General features: G+C 46.1%; 1 protein-coding gene across 2 annotated transcripts in view; it reads left to right on the top strand.

Annotated features, from left to right (window-relative positions):
• The first annotated feature begins 691 nt into the window (after window positions 1-691).
• Window positions 692-17,295, top strand: part of LOC147463024 (Phosphoglycerate mutase family protein) — a 105,650-nt gene continuing 89,046 nt past the window's right edge. Inside the window, exon 1 of one of the 2 annotated variants that reach the window (XR_015184821.1) lies at window positions 692-1,208. Coding sequence is in view for 1 of the 2 variants with exons in the window: in XM_086486724.1 (XP_086342850.1) it covers window positions 790-1,208 (419 nt within the window). In the remaining variant the exon portion in view is untranslated. The remainder of the gene's footprint in view (window positions 1,209-17,295) is intronic. The other variant, XM_086486724.1, reaches the window with a different exon arrangement.

Here is a 17,295-nt window from a genome sequence, read left to right as displayed (position 1 = left end):
TTAGAGAAAGAGAGACATCACAAAAATTGCGGCATCTAAGCTTTACTTGTGCAACACACATGCATGTCATAGCGGGGAGAGAGAGAGAGCCTTACTTGATGAGGCCTCCTCCTCACCTCGCGCACGTTTTGCAAATGCCTTCTGATCTCCGTCTCGACTGCTGCCACTGTAATGTTTATAAATTTTTTCTACGTCGAATGTTGGGTTAATGCCTCCATCAACCACGTGGCATTTTCCTTGACCCCTTCTCATAGTTAGATAGTTATAGGGTAAAGGGGCCAATAAAAAACCACCCCCCTTTAGGAGGACTACCGGGGCTAGTTTTTTTGTGCACTTTCGGACCCATTGTGAGACACAAATGGGTGAGAGTTGGGGTGGACAATGTAGCCAACTTGCAATCGTGGCCATTCGATCTTGGGTTCAAGCCTTGTTGGCACAATGGCTCTAAATGCCCCCCCATTCTGGTTTCCTATTTACACCCATTTTTTATACATATAAAAAATATTGTGCAGGCGTTTTTTGCCTGTATAAATACAACTTGATTCCAGATTTTTGTTGTTGATAGAAACGATCTCAATCTTCATTTTGAGCGTCTAAGCACTCGATTCTGTTCAGCGTGCTTTCCGAAGTGTGTGTTTCCTCTTAGGTGGCCTTAAGTTGGCCCATTTACCCTATGCCCTTTTCATTTGGTAAGCTGCGCCGGCCTAGCGCGCGCGCGCGCTCTCTCTCTCTCTCTCTCTCTCTCACACACACACACACACACACACACACTCGCGCACAATTTTCAACATGGCGTTGCACTCGTGGTGGTGCTTATTTCCTGCAAGCGGACACGCCAACGCCATACAACTTTTGAATGAGGGAAGCAGCTGCCAGTTTGCCTTTTCTCACAGGTTTTCTGGGTCGAGCTCCTTTAGCAAAGGCAAGATTGCGAAGGGGATGAGTTGCCAGAATCTCCATAGAACAAACAGCACACGTGAAACTGATGCAGACACTAGTGGCGAATGTGCAGAAGCGCAGTTAGACAACCTCAGGGAAACATGTCGTGACACTGTGAGGAGAGCTCTCGTTGCTGGTATGCTCGCAGCCCTTCTCTCTTCTGGTTGCATCCACTTTGACAATTTGCCTTCTCCTCTGCAAAGTGATTTTGGGGTCGGTGCTGCCCATGCCTCTCTTGTGCAAATGCCTCCAGAATCGCTCAACAACAGGTTGGTATCTGTGAATTTTTTGTGCGTGGCTTTATCTTTTTGTGGCTTTTCATTGCATCATGTCTTGAGTCCGCATAAGAAACTCTTTGAAGTTTGTGTCATACTTGTAGCTCGTGAGAGGTTGTACTTCTCCAATTTCGCTAGTACAAGGTCTTAAACCCTACACAATTATTTTCCCCGGGGTCCATTGTGTGTGTATCTCGTGAGTGTGCATGCATTTTGCAAGTGCACATGGCATTAATGAGGGCACAATGATTTGTTTTGATTTCAAACACCCTAAGATGTTGTCCTTGCATCCTCTTCCTCTCAGGGTGCTCGAAATCAACACAAATCATCAATGTAGACAAGGAACATAGAGGATGAGTGGTTCCGACTCTCATGTAGTGGTGCTCTTGTCCTTCCTTGTCCAAGTTGGACATGCCATTAGAAACATATTTCAAAGAGTGCTGGAAAAAAGAGAAGTTTCTTTCAAATAACTTGCACTTAACCACAAACTAATAACCAACCTAGTGTGATCAAAGAAAGTGCCAATAAATAGTCTGTACTTTCGAAAAATCCTGTCCGTTATCCGGTTAAATGTTGTAGGAGCATTGGTTGAGCCAAAAGGCATCACCAAAAACTCAAATAACCCAAAAGTCGTTTGAATAGCTGTCTTATAGACATCTCCTGGCGCGATTCGGATCTGATGATATCTGCTGTTTAAATCGATCCTGCTAAACACGAGGATCCTTGTAGTCGGTCAAGAATATCATCGATCCTAGGAATCGGAAATCTGATCTTGATGGTGATTTTGTTGAGAGCTCTATAATCGGTGCACATTCTCCAAGATCCGTCTTTCTTCAAAACCAACAACACTGGAGAGCAGTACGGTGAAGTACTAGGTTGGACAAGACCCTTTTCCAAGAGATCTTTTCCTTGGTTCATTATTTCTTCGTTCTGAGCTCGGCTCACACGGTAAGGTGCCCGGTTCGGTGGTGTGCTTCCAGGTCTCAGATCAATGGTATGATCGTCAAGACGAGTTGGTGGTAACTCGCCTGGCAGGCCCTCTGAAAGTCAATCGGCATGAGTATGGAGAAAATCTTGGCGTTCTTTATCAAGTTCAGACATATTTGTCCTATTCTTATCATTCAACTCTCTCAAAAAGATCGAGTAAACAAACAGGCTGGATTTCATTAATTTTGAAACGGCGGAAGTCGATACAATAGGGACAGATTCGCCCTTAAGTTTTACATCAAGTACAATAGTTCGGCCCTTCTTGTAGTCAAAGTCGCTTTTCTCGCCCGATAGTTGACCACGGCGTTGTTCTTATGGTACCAGGGAATTCCCAAGAGGACATCACAACCTTCCAAGAGCATTATGTAGAATCCTTATGCCCAAATACCCCTAACAATGCAACCGAAGTTTGCCAATGACAGGTGTAATGGCTACGTCCTTGCCGGGTGATGCTAGAACTGCCTCTGCTAGTGGTCCCATCCGATCGGGTGTGATCTCGAGCCGCGCCGCCAATTCAGGTGAAATGAAGTTTGCCTTGGCTCCTCCATAAAAGAAAATCAGGGCTTCTTGGTCTTTCACTTTGCCCCATGCTCGGCAAAGTTGAAACCTGCTTGTACTTTCAAAAAGGGCGGTAGACCTTAGACTTAAACCTTATTTGCTTTCACCCATTTAATTTGTCGCCCACTTTACCTGTACTTTCAAGACACAACAAAAGGGGAGAGGGATACAGGCTTCTAGATTGCACCTGTATGAGAAGACCGACACCAGACTGGCCCCTAACTTAGGCGCCCCTTTCGGTATTTCTTTATTGTTTAAAAGAGGGAATAAACGCCGTGGATCCTTACAAGCTGCCCCGCACAACCTTGGCTGAATTTCAATTGTTCTGGCCCGATTTCGGCAGCATAACTGTACTAGAACCCTTCACGGTCAGTATTCCCACGCATTGAATGACTTTCCCAACGCATACGGGCACTTTGCAAGACCTGACGAGAATCTGCAGCACGCTGAATTCTTTGTTTTCAGCCCCGAAAATGCGCCAAATCACCTGTACAGCGGTCCCCTCGCGTCCCCGAACCTCTTGGGGGTATTAGGGACCGTTTAGGGCCAAAACCCTAAACCTGCAAAAATACACAGCAGGCTGTAATTTACTGTTTCGGGCTCCGTTTCGCGTGCCGGTCGCATCCGTAGCAAGCCCTCGAGCTCCCGCACCCGTAGGGCTACTTGCCCTTTGAATCGGACGAGATTTTTGGCGTGAAACCTCTCCGAATTCACTTGTACCTGCAGGGGATTAGCCGCTAGCTAATTCAGTACCTGTGCAAGTGCCAAGAGGCTCTTGCCTCGGCAATCGCGCATGAACCCACACAACTGTACATTGGTCAATTGAAAAGCCCCCATTGAAAAGCCCACTAGAGGGGCATAACATACTGCCATAGAGGAGAGAGAGGGTAGTGCGTAGCGTGCAGGGCATCACTCCTGGCACTGCACTGTACATAAGAGGGAAAGGAAGCACTCCATATCTCTTAACCTGTGACAGAAGCTTGAAAATGAGCCTCTTCCCTCTAAATTCAGCACCACCTTCTCTTGCATGAGGAAAGTGCACAGAAATGTGCCACTTGGCACATTTACAAGTCATTTCCCGTTTTGGGGTTGCCGCCTAAAAATCTCTCAACCGGTTGTCCTGTTGACTTCACGGCAGAGTAAGAAAATGTTTCCCTTGTCATTCCGAAGGTAATGACGCAAACACATTTTCAGGTCCCAAAATAGCAGTTCCCTAAATTTTAGGAGATGCTACCATTGTATCTTTCTAGGTCATCTGACCCTCTTTGTACACTGCAGCCATACCCAGAATTGAAATGTAGCCTCTGTAGCAAAGGATTCCACTTTGGCTAGTCAATGACCCCACTTTGGCTAACCATAGTCCTTGTCCAACCTTAGTGCTCTCTTGCCCTCAGGCTTGGACTCCCTCTAGACAGTTCCACACTAGCTATGCAATGCAGGGCAGTTAGATTAGGGGTGTTTCCAAAAAGTGAAAGTAAATAAATAATAAGAAAGAAATCAACAAAAAGGATAGATAGTAGTCACACGCTGGTGACATGCCCCCCTCTTGAAATCTCAAACGTCCTCGTTTGCATCTATGTCGTACATGCTCACAGTCAACACTGATGTATTCAACACCGGTCGACACATGTACGACACATACATGCTCATTGTCAACCGTGGTGTATTCAACACCTCGTCGACATATGTATTACCTGCGTGTGAACCCTGTCCCAATGACATAGTGGTAGCTTCGCATTCTGCCATTGCTTTGAGTCACTAACTTTCCAATGACAAAATGGTAGCTACACATTTTGCCACTGTCTTATAGTACACGTTGGGCCCAGTAACACTTTCGAGCATACCCAAACCGACAGTTTAAGAATGCAGTTACACATGTACCCTTTAATAGAAGCAATTACTGTATCCTTGACAAACTGACAAGAAATACTCACTTCTATAGCACTAACCAAACTTTTGGACATTCCATAAGAGCAATTGCCAAACTGACAATATGTACAGCTCTAAGATTCATGTAACAGGTATTTCATTTGAGCTTACTTTAAATACCATGTACATCATTTGTTTCAAAAGCCATTGTCACACTGACAATCCATGTAGCTTTGAAACTCAAGGGGTCAAGGTAGGTTGCAAATCAAAGGCTTCAAGGTAAAGTGATAACACAGTTGGTGACTCTGCAAATTCACCTTCTTCCATCCACTTAGCATCCATTGGTGGATAGTTTCTGAACTTTACCAAGTAACGCCTATCAACCTTGCCTTTCACTTTTCTTTCTTTATGTGCCAAAATATGTTCCGGGACCAAGATCTCGTCAAGTTCCTCGACTTCCGGCTGATCTTAAGCTGACATATCTTCTGGCACATCACCCACATAGGGTCTGAGAAGACTCACATGAAACGCATTGTGAATCTTCTAACTGTCAGGCAATTTCAGCCTATATGCAACATCACTGATTATGTTGCACACTTGAAAAGGCCCATAGTAACGCATGCTGAGCTTTGGAAACAGTCTTTCCTTGCCCTTCATCTTCTTTAACCTTTCCTTTTCAAAGCGTAGAAGCACCCAATCACCAAGTGAAAATACCACTTCACGACGGTGACGATCAGCTGCTTTCTTTTGCTTTGCCTGAGTCTTTTCTAAGGCCACTTTGACCTTCTTGTACATTTCATCCATGTTCTGAACATACTTATTTGCTTCAAATATCTTGTCCTTTGTATGCAGTATGGGAGGAACTTTCTTGCCACCTTCAACTATCTCAAAAGGTGCCTTGCCAGTTGATGAATGCACTGTATTATTGTATGCATACTCCACCAATGGCAAATACTGCTCCCACTTTCCTTTATGCTCTGACACGTAGCACTTTAGCAGATCTAGGACAAAAGAATTTGCCTCTTCTGACTGCCCATCTGTTTGAGGATGAAATGACGAAGAGAATTTGAGCGTAGTGCCTATATTCTCGAACAAGCCTCTCCAAAACAAACTTGTCATGCGTGGATCACGGCCGCCGCTAACAATCGACTGTGGCATGCCATGATACTTGAAAATATTGCTCATAAACAAGCGTGCCATCTGATCTGGCTTTATCTTCTTCCTGACAGGAATAAAATGAGCTTGCTTGCTGAATCTGCAAATGATGGTCCAAATACCATCGTTTCCTGTCTGCGTTCTCGGAAGATCAAAGATAAAATCCATAGCAATACTTTCCCATGGTTTATCTGGAATAGGTAGTGGTTGCAATAACCCTGGTGCCTTTTGCCTGTCAAACTTGACCTTCTGGCAAATTAGGCTTTCTCGCACAAGGGCATCCACATCTCTTCTCAATGCAGGCCAGTAGAAGAATGTCTCAACCGCTTTAACTGTAGCATGGATACCACGATGCCCTGCATACGGTGGGACATGACTCTCTTCCATAACTTTGCGTCGCAATGGCTTTGTGACACACAATATGCCATGCATCATCATGAACCCATCTTTGAGAAGATAGTGTTCATGACGTTGTCCATCCATTAGCTGCTCGAAGACCCTTGCAAAATCTTCATCATTTGCATACTGTTCCCTCATATCATCAAGTTCATGATGAGAAGGAATTGACACGGCTGAAATTTGTGGCTTCCTTGACAAGGCATCAGCCACAACATTCTTCTTGCCTTCCTTATGCACAATCTGAAAGTGGAACATGGACAAGATATTTGCCATCGCATATGCTTCTCAGATAACTTTGCCTGTGTCAAGAAGTATCGCAAGGTCTGATGGTCAGTTTGGACAACAAAGTCTGCACCTAGCAGGTAGTGTTTCCAACTTAAGAGCGCATGAATCACGGCCTGCAGTTCTTTTTCATAGACTTGCATAGTCTTTTCTGGCCCTTGCAAGATTCTACTCTCATAGGCTACTACCCTGCCATCTTGCATTAGCGCTGCACCAATGCTACTACCGCAGGCGTCACACTGGACCACAAATGACTTCCTAAGATCTGGCAACACAATGACTGGATCTGAAGTCATCTTTTCCTATTAAAAGTTGAAATCTCTTTCTGTGTCCATCTAAAGGTGACTGCCTTCTTTTGAAGAGCATGTAAAGGTGAAGCAATCTCAACGAAATTTCGGATAAACCTTCTGTAATAGGAGCATAGTCCCAAGAAGCTTCGGACATCGTGCACCGTCTTCAAATCTGGCCACAACTTGATCGCTTCAACTTTTGCAGGATCCATTCTGACACCATCCTTTGAGACAATGTGTCCCAGAAAGTGAATCTCTTCTAGAAAAAACTCACTTTTCTTTGCATTGATGAGCAACCTTTGACTGCGTAGCTCTTTGAATACAATGGCCAAGTGATGCCTATGCTCCTCTTCATTCTTTGAGTAGACTATCATGTCATCAAAGAATGTACCAACAAATTGCTGGTGTGGACGGAAAATTCTGTCCATCATCCGATTGAACGTAGCAGGAGCATTTGTGAGACCACAAGGCATCACTAAAAATTCGTAAAGGCCAAACGTTGTTCTAAAAGCAGTCTTGTGCACATCCTCTCATCTAATGCGGATCTGATGGTACCACTCTTTAGATCTATCCTGCTAAACATAGCTGCTCCTTCTAATTTGTCCAGAATATCATCAATTCTAGGTATAGGGAACCTATTCTTGATGGTATTCTTGTTCAGTGCACGGTAGTCGATGCACATACGCCATTAGCCATCCTTTTTCTGCACCAACAACACTGGAGAACAGAATGGGGATGAACTGGGCTGAATCAGCCCCTTGTCTAACAACTCCTGTACTTGGCTCATTATCTCTTTCTGCTGAGCCGCACTAACCCTGTACGGAGGCTTATTTGGTGGGCTACTGCCTGGTACCAAATCTATCGCATGGTCCTCGGGTCTCTCTGGCGGTAATTGAGATGGTAATGAATCGGAAAAACAGTCACTATACTGTTGTAAAAACATTGACCTTTCTTTATCTAGCACAGATAAATTTGATTCATCACAATTTGATACTTCACGTGCAAAAACCAAGTACGCAGAAAGATGCTTTTTCATTACAGAAGTAATAGCAGAAGCTGATACAGTGGAAATAGACTCCCCTTTAAGCTTTACATCCAGAATGTGAGTCTTTCCCCTGCTCTGTACAGTGATCTTTTTGTTGTAGGCATCCATGATTCCCTGTACACGAAACAACCAAGGAATACCTAACAACACATCACATCCGTCCAGTGGCATGATGTAAAATTCTTCAGCATCTACATAGGACTGGATATGTAGGCGCAACTTTCCAATGATGGGTGTCACAGCCTCTGTATGGCCAGGACATGCCAAACCTGCCTCTGCTGTATACCCCTATCTCTTCAGGTCTGATTCCCAAGTTTGAAGCCAATTCTGGGGAAATGAAGTTGGCTTTGGCACCTGGATCAAAGAAGATAAGTACTGTTTGATCCCTGACCTTTCCCCATGCTCTGCAAAGCTCACTTGCATCTGAATTTGGCTTGTCGCCCACCATATCTGGCACTAGACCAGCCATGGGCTTCTTTCCTTTCTTGTCTTCCTTATCTTCAGAATCAGTTGGCCTTTTCTTTTGAGGACAATTGTAAGCAATGTGGCCAAGCTGCTCACAGATAAAGCATTTGTTCTCTGACCTCAGGACCTTCTTTTTCTCTTCCGACTTGCGAGGAGAACGTCTTTTCCATTTCTTCGCTGGTCCCTTTTCTGATTCAGCCATAGCTTTGCCTTTCCCTACATTGGCAGGCTCATAAGTCCCTTTAGGAACCTCATTGGGAACGTGCTTCTTCGCTAAATTTTTCTTGGCTGATCCTTCCTTGACGCCAGTATTGAATTCACAATCTTCTCCCTTGAGCAAACCATTGCCAGTGTTTGCTACCTCGATGAGTTGTTTCAAAGTAGTGACTTTGGTCTTCGTGTAGTACTTTCTCAATCCTTTGGGTAGGCCACAACAGTATTTTTCAATCTGTTCTGTCAATGGCACAAACCTATAGGAAGTTACTGGAAGTAGAGCTTTCCAAAACTTCCGATTGTAGTCATCGAGATTCTTGCAAGTGGCAGCATTAAGCTGGTGCCATTCTGTCATGACATCTGCTTCAAAGTCATCAGATAACCATGTTGCTGCAAAAATTTGCTTAAAGTAAATCCATGTGGACGGAGCTTGTCCTTGCAGCAATAAAGTTGTCCACCATTGTCCCGCATTCCTTGTCAAGAAAGTGGCTGCCTTGCAAACCTTTGAAGCCTCTGTAAAGTTTCCCCCTACATAGGCCTTGTCAAACTGCTGGAGGAATGAGAGAGCCTTCTTCCTGTCATCAAACCCTGTAAAGGTCGTGAATGTCACACCTTTGCCACCTTCTTTGTACGGAGTTGGCTTCTCCAGCGGCGTTAAGTTGTCATATGGAAGTGACTGAAACATGGGAACAGTGTTAGGGTTCATTTGTGTTCCCTGACCGCAATTAAGTTGACCTGGAAATGCCATATTTGGCTGCTGATTTGTAATTCCAGCCATACCAAAATTTGCCTGTGGCATCCCAAATTGGCCCTGAGTGCTTTGAAACCCTGGTAGCATGCCCGTGACACCATACATGGGGTTAGGCGTCATCGTTTGAGCACCCCCGAACACTGTTCCTGGCGTGTAAAACTGATTCCCAGGTGCATGACCAGCCATGCTCTGGAATACCGATCCACCTCCAAAATAGCCAGGGTGTACTGAAGGTGGTGGGAAGACTTGTTGCATAGCTTGTAGGTTGCTTCCCTGCCCATTAGAACCAGCTATAGGCTGCTGAAAAGTGGCTGGCTGAATTGGTACAGCTTGAAAGACTGGCATCTCAGCCACCTGTTCTTGCACCTTAGGCACAGGTTGTGGAGGCTGCATGTTCTCCGTCAAGTATACATGTGTTTCCATTGACTGTGCAGTATGAATCACCTGTACTCGAGCCTTAACATGCTTTTGAATATGATCCAGTGACCCAACTTGCGGAGACGGAAGAGGAGGTTGCAGAAAGGCTAAAAACCTCGAGTTCTGCATTACTTGTGTAAACATAGCCACAGCAGTAGCCAACTGGGTCCTGAATATATCATCATCCGTCTGTGGTGGTCTTGAAGACTCACCCACTTCATATTTCTGTTGACCCTGTGAAGAGGAAACCTCTTCAGTCACATCATCTGGTCTGTCAGCCATAATTGCAATTCCCTGTGTCTGGTCTATGATCCCTTGTGTCTTCAAGTCCAAACTGACCAAGGCTCACTTCTATGGGAAAAAGTGATTTAGTCCCGAGGATGGAACCATGAAACTGGTCTGTACTTTCAAAAAGGGCGGTAGACCTTAGACTTAAACCTTATTTGCTTTCACCCATTTAATTTATCGCCCACTTTACCTGTACTTTCAAGACACAACAAAAGGGGAGAGCGATACAGGCTGCTAGATTGCACCTGTATGAGAAGACCGACACTAGATTGGCCCCTAAATTAGGCGCCCCTTTCGGTATTTCTTTATTGTTTATAAGAGGGAATAAACGCTGTGGTTCCTTACAAGCTGCCCCGCACAACCTTGGCTGAATTTCAATTGTTCTGGCCCGATTTCGGCAGCATAACTGTACTAGAACCCTTCAAGGTCAGTATTCCCACGCATTGAATGACTTTCCTGACGCATACGGGCACTTTGCAAGACTTGGCGAGAATCTGCAGCACGCTGAATTCTCTATTTTCAGCCCCGAAAATGTGCCAAATCACCTGTACAACGGTCCCCTCGCGTCCCCGAACCTCTTGGGGGTATTAGGGACCGTTTAGGGCCAAAACCCTAAACCTGCAAAAATACACAGCAGGCTGTAATTTACTGTTTCGGGCTCCGTTTCGCGTGCCGGTCGCATCCGTAGCAAGCCCTCGAGCTCCCGCACCTGTAGGGCTACTTGCCCTTTGAATCGGACGAGATTTCTGGCGTGAAACCTCTCCGAATTCACCTGTACCTGCAGGGGATTAGTCGCTAGCTAATTCAGTACCTGTGCAAGAGGCTCTTGCCTCGGCAATCGCGCATGAACCCACACAACTGTACATTGGTCAATTGAAAAGCCCACTAGAGCGGCATAACATACTGCCATAGAGGAGAGAGAGGGCAGTGCGTAGCGTGCAGGGCATCATTCCTGGCACCGCACTGTACATAAGAGGGAAAGGAAGCACTCCATAGCTCTTAACTTGTGAGATAGAAGCTTGAAAATGAGCCTCTTCTCTCTAAATTCAGCGCCACCTTCTCTTGCATGAGGAAAGTGCACATAAATGTGCCACTTGGCACATTTACTAGTCATTTCCCGTTTCGGGGTTGCCGCCTAAAAATCTCCCAACGGGTTGCCCAGTTGACTTCACGGGAGAGTAAGAAAATATTTCCCTTGTCATTCCGGAGGTAATGATGCAAACACATTTTCAGGTCCTAAAATAGCAGTTCCCTAAATTTTAGGAGATGCTACCATTGTATAGTTCTTGGTCATCTGACCCTCTTTGTACACTGCAGCCACACCCAGAATTGAAATGTAGCCTCTGTAGCAAAGGATTCCACTTTGGCTAGTCAATGACCCCACTTTGGCTAACCATAGTCCTTGTCCAACCTTAGTGCTCTCTTGCCCTCAGGCCTGGACTCCCTCTGGACAGTTCCACACTAGCTATGCAATGCAGGGCAGTTAGATTTCCCGAGGGGTGTTTCCAAAAAGTGAAAGTAAATAAATAATAAGAAAGAAATCAACAAAAAGGATAGATAGTAGTCACACGCCGGTGACAAAAGTTCTGTACTCTTGTCAATCGTGCTTGGGTCAATACCCATGCAATCTGGAACGAGTCGTGCTTTCATCTTGCCTTTTCGTCCACGTCCTCAGCTGTTTTCGAACCCTCTGGCCTGTCTTCATCCTTGTCGTTCTTTTTTTTCGGTGCCTTTTTAGGGCAGTTCGCGGAGATATGCCCAGTTTCTCTGCATCCAAAGCACTTCCGCTCTTTGATGTAGAGAGCTCTCTCTCGAAGAGTGAGCTTGGGTCGTGCATCCTTTTCTTTCTTTTCTGGGTTGCTCTTCCTCTTTCTACTTTCATTGTTCGAAGTCTGTTCGGTCCTTTGCGTGATGATTTCATCCGTGGGGTAGGTCAAACTGCCTGAATGAATGGCAAAACCCCATTTTGCATGACTCATCAGTTTCTGAATGGAATCTGACTTTTGCTCTAAGCAGTGATCTCGGATCTCTGTAGGAAGTCCGAAGGTAAACCGCTCAATTTGTTTTTTGAACGAGATCTTCTTAAATGAAGAGGTTGGTAGAAAAGAGCTTTCTTGCAATATGCGTCCAATGTATCCTTCTTGTTTATCCGAAGATGGTTCCATGCGGTTCGTATGTTGCGTTCGTACTCTCGAGTGAGCCAAGAAGAAATAAAAAGCCTGTTAAATTTCAGCCATTTAACTGGCGTTGTCTTGTTCAATAGAAGCATGGACCACCAAGTAAGAGGTAGCCCTCCGAATCTTGGAGTGCTCTGAGTAACGTCATCCAGAGAAAGCTATGTCAAACTGCTGAATGAAGGCCAAAGGCTTCGAAGCATCTCGATATCCAGAAAACGTGTCAAATTTAATTGATTGTCCACCTTCTTTAAACTCTCGGACTTTCTTGCTTTTATCCTCCAAAAAGTCATACTGGTTGGCTTTATAAAAATTCTTTTCCTTTGCATAAAAGCTGTGATCATCGGAGTCCAAACTATTTGAAGACGAGCCCTCTGTAGAACTGTCAACAACTGGGTTAGACTTCTTTGCCTTTCTTGCCCTTTCCGAAGCTTTGCTTTTGCCCTTTTCTGTCTTCTTTGCTTGAATTAGAGGAGCTAGAAGAACTGTCAGCAGAAGAAGAAGACGACGAAGAAGAAGAAGAACTGGGTACTCCTTCAAATCGCACATGCTTCTTTTGCTACCTTGCCGAGGCAAATGTAGATTGACGACCCAAATAAGCCGGGAAGTGAGTGGCCTTCTTCTGCTTTTTGTCGTGCTTTTGGGCTTTGTTCTGCACGTCAAAAAGCTGAGAATCCGTGTATCAACCACCTCTTCTAATTCTTGCTCTATAAACATCCTTGGAGTAGGAGGTTTCTTGAGTGCTGGTTTGAGAGGTGGATCTGTGGTTTGCCGCCACTGTGAATGCACCTCGTCGAAGGAGGTCTGGCTTATAAATTTTGCAAATTTTGGGTCCTTGGCAAAATTTAGCATCATCTTTGTTGCATCGTCGATCAATCGTCGACGCTCCATCTCTTCAAGCTCCGCCTGAGTAGGCCGAGCCGGGCCATACTCCTCGCGTGAATCTTCGTCGTGATCTCTTCGCGCATCTCCGGATGCAGAGGAAGTTGACTGATCTTTGTCTGAATCCATAAGTGCCGCGTAAAAAGGATCGGATTTCCTGGTAGTAGAGAAATCGGCCGTGCTCTAATAACATTGTAATAGACTTGGACACTCCAAGTCAAGATTCTACCGCGACACGACAAGAATTCACTTCAAAACAGTTCATAGTTCACACTTGATTCGACACGGCCCGGCGGAGTTCCATGCCTAGAGATATTGGCCCCAAAAGACTGGCGCTCCTTTCGGTATTTCTTTTTGTATTAATCTGTTGCACAAAGTACACTGAGTGGTTGGGACTCACTCTTAGACTCTGCGTCCAGATGCTCTGAGAAGTGAGAGCCCAACAACACTTATAAAGAGATTACAAGGGATGCCAAAAGCAGAGCCCCAAAAGCAAAAATAAAGCAGTTTCAATTTTCCTCTCACAAGCCCTCTTTGGGTAATTAAAGCAATTCCCAAAAGCTCCAGCGTAGAGAGTTTCCAGCCTTGCGTAAAGAAAAGCAAGCCAAAAGCTACCGTACGGAAATCTGCCACGTCAGCCCTGCAACGGAAATTACACTGGAATTCGCTTCGCAATTCACGGGCCAGTCCGTACGATGCTGCCACATCGCACTAATGATTACTGGAATGAATGGATCTCCCAAGGATCGTATGCCCGTAGATGATCAAGCCGATGTCGAAGATACCGTGTACTGCAGCAGTCACAGAGAGACCGCGCGGACCACCACCGGATGGTGTCTTGGCCGGAGGTAACTTCATCCTCTATGAAAAACACAAGCCATGTGGCTGCTATCCACCCAAAAATGCAACTGCGAGGTGATGAAAACGCTGCTGTCCAGCGATTTTCAGCGTGCTTGTACGCTCCCGGCATGGTCCAGAGCGATGCAGAGGAGTATGGGAAGGGTGGTGAATCAGTGTCACTACCCCAGATGGGCTGAAAACAGAGAAATAAGCAAGGGGTAATGGCTGAAATCTGATGAAGATGGAGAGGATACTCGCCGGCAATGCATTAGATGCAAAGCCAGGTGGGTGGTGGCAAGATCCGGGGTTCAGAAGCTGATTGTTGCCCTCCTGCTGCAAAAACGCAGGTCAATTTGCAGTCCACTTTTGCTGCACTTGTTGGCACCAAAACACCTTCTGTTTGCGGAAAAAACAAAGGCTTGATGGGTACCCTAGGTGCCCAACAACTTGTGGAAGGTGTCAACGACACAAAGTGACCAATAAAATTGCCGAAAATGGGCTGAAAATCCAAAAACGCAGATCTGGCTGAAAAAACGCAAATGGAGCAGAGGAGGTTTCCGGCGATGAAATGATCTCAGAAGTGAAGCGCTAGCAGCCTGATGCAAAAACGTTGACCTGATCTGCAAAAACACAGGTGGAGAGGGATCCTCTGCGACGAAAAATGCAGATCTCATCGCGCGTCTGGTTGTTTGCAAAACGGTGGCAGAATTTGCATGAAAACACTGGTTATGCTGATCTTGGGAGGAGAACTTGATGCGAAGATGCGCTGTCCAGGTCATGGAAAGCCTAAGGTGTTGATACCATGCGAACTGGCGACTGATACCATGTGAGAGTACGCGTGTGTGAGAGAGAGAGAGAGAGAGAGAGAGAGAGAGAGAGAGAGAAGACACAAACGCTAGAGATGGTGAAGAGGGGGCGATCAGCCCCCATGACTACCATGAGCAGAAGACCCTCAGTACAATCAGTATGATGGAAGTGGGTACCCCCCTGGCCCTATAAATAGGTACCCAAGGGGAGGTAGGGCAAGGCCTGATGAAAATCCCCAGGACCCAACAGAAAAATGATCTATGGAAATATATGTGTGGATGCCCAGACAAAGTGGGTGGTTGGCCCCAAACTCGGGTGGCTGGACCAGGTACAACCTAGACTATGGGCGGCCAGCCCGGAGACATACTAGCCGTACATGTATGCAGACCTGTGAAGCAGCAGAGTGGTGTAAGTCTAACATATTTGGGTCCGCCACAGAGGGACTCGTCCGAAGCCCCCTCGCCCGACCCCGCAGAGCCCACCATTCGACTTGCTCTTTCACTGACAGAGCAAGCGAGCCTAGCTGCAGAGGTAGAGTGCTTGCAGGCGACTTCTGTCATCTGCAAGATTCTTGGCACCCGACCTAGCAGAGGAGAGCTACGTGACCTTCTCCAGGCCCGCCTTCTCGCAGAGGTGGGCAAGATCTCGGACGTACAGATACTCGGACGAGGTTACTATCAGATCGAGTTTGAGACCTCCGAGATGGCGTCCAAGGTCATTGCCACGAGTCCATTGACCATCCGAGCAGCACGAGCCCACTTTCAACAGTGGGGATATGGTTTCGACCCTGCTTCGGATGTTCTAGTAGGGGAGGCAGACATCCCCATCTCCGTCTGCTTTTCGGGTTTGCGGAGGGAGTACTTACCACTTTTGTCCGGGATCGGCTCAGCCATTGGGACTGTCCTGGAGACACCTCACACGGCAGCCTCAGTAGTTGCCAAGGCAGCTGGCGTTCCCTCAGTTCGCGTTTTGGTCAGAGACACTCACACGCTCCTGAAGGTTATTCTTCTGCCTCGGGTGTGTCACGTGACACATCCAACCCTATGTGTCCGTGGACAAGCTACAGCAAACAGGGTTCAGTCAATCCAGTTAGTCTAGCTTAGAAGTGATCGGACACTTTTTGTGAGTCTATTCGTAGACCGTGCATGCCCAATCACTTGGTATAGATACATATCCTCTGGTTGCACACAACATGATCATCAGTATTCCCATCAGAATCCATTATAATCAGTTAGGGGATTGTTCCAGTGCATTTAGCCTATTTTCCCTATTTTTGACATTTTTCACTTATTAATTTAAGTGACTTTCCAACAAAAGTAGGTAGGGCAATTTTGCTAAGAAAATATATAAGCAAACCAAAGCTAGCACTCTTTGGCAGATGAGCAAGGAGCACAACAGGCCCTCCGGCGGCAGGTACTCCCTCTCTCTCAGCAAGAACCCCTCAGCACCCACAAGCGTTGGCGTTTTCCCCAAGCATTAGCCTAGCGTTTTGGTCATCGCCATCACCCCCCCCTAGCCTGGCGTTTTCAGCTTTGCTTCATCACCAACATCCCCACAGGTCTAGCGTTTTCACTAACGCTACAAGTCAAGTTCAGCGTTTTCATTTCCATCCTTCGGTGAAGCCATTGTACCAGCGTTTTCAGCATTCATGAACAGCAGCAGATTCAGCCCTAGACATTGCAGAAGATCGTCATTTTCAGCCTTCAAAAACGCAGCCAAAACAGCATTTTCAGCAGCTCCTAATCAGTCGCAGATTTTCAGCCATAGCGTTTTTATGGACAGCAGATAGAAGACTGCAGATTTCAGCCCTTAAGTCGTTGTCGTCATCCCCGTCGTCGTCACCGACATAGTCACGAGTTGCATCAGTTTTCATGCATCATCATTGTACCACTTTGTGCAATCAATAGTAGACCACTCTCGTCGGCGAGAGTGGGGCCTTGGGAGGAGGGTTTTACAACGTCTCTGGTGTCGTATCTCTCTTCTCTCTCTATATCTCAGTCTCATTCACTTGCACGCACAATAGCCATTCACTTTGTTTGTGATCATAGCATTCTCTCATTAAGAACGGAAGGCTCTCCCTTCCATAAGAACAAAAGGAACCTTGAGCACAGTTCGGAGCACTCATCTTGAGCAAAGCGCAAACATTCATTCCGCTGCACCTAACATTGGTATCAGAGCTTTGGCAGTGTTCTGTATCACTCAAGGAAAGAACCACAAGAATCACAAGAATTTTTTTTGCTTGTTGCGGTTGCACGAACCCAAGTTCACTTGGGCGTGTTGATTCCTAATTGTGTTTTGAAGAGAGACAGGAATCCCAAGAAAGAAGGGCTTGTCCAGTCTCCCCTTGTGTCTCTTTTCACTCATTGAGAGCGGACCGTGCACTTAGCGCCCTACCAATCGACGCGAGGTGGAAAAAAGCAACCTTGGTGTGAGCGCAAGGCCGCCAAGGGGTGTGTCCGCAGAAAGGAGTAGAACTCGGGTGAAGAGAAGATCCTTCTCAAACACGGTTTGCAAGCGAAAGAAAACCTCAAGAACCTCAAGACCTCAAGACCCGCAAGAATCCAAGTTCCTCGTGAACTTAAGAACCCAAGAACACAAGAACCCACAAGAACCCACGACTTCACAGAATGGTCATCACTCGAAGCGGAATGGATACTTC

The sequence above is a fragment of the Adiantum capillus-veneris genome, chromosome 2, assembly GCF_014529385.1.
Source record: "Adiantum capillus-veneris isolate H3 chromosome 2, ASM1452938v2, whole genome shotgun sequence".
NCBI classification, from domain to species: domain Eukaryota; kingdom Viridiplantae; phylum Streptophyta; class Polypodiopsida; order Polypodiales; family Pteridaceae; genus Adiantum; species Adiantum capillus-veneris.
Note: the sequence above shows the minus strand (reverse complement) of the source record. Positions and strands in the feature narration are given on the sequence as shown.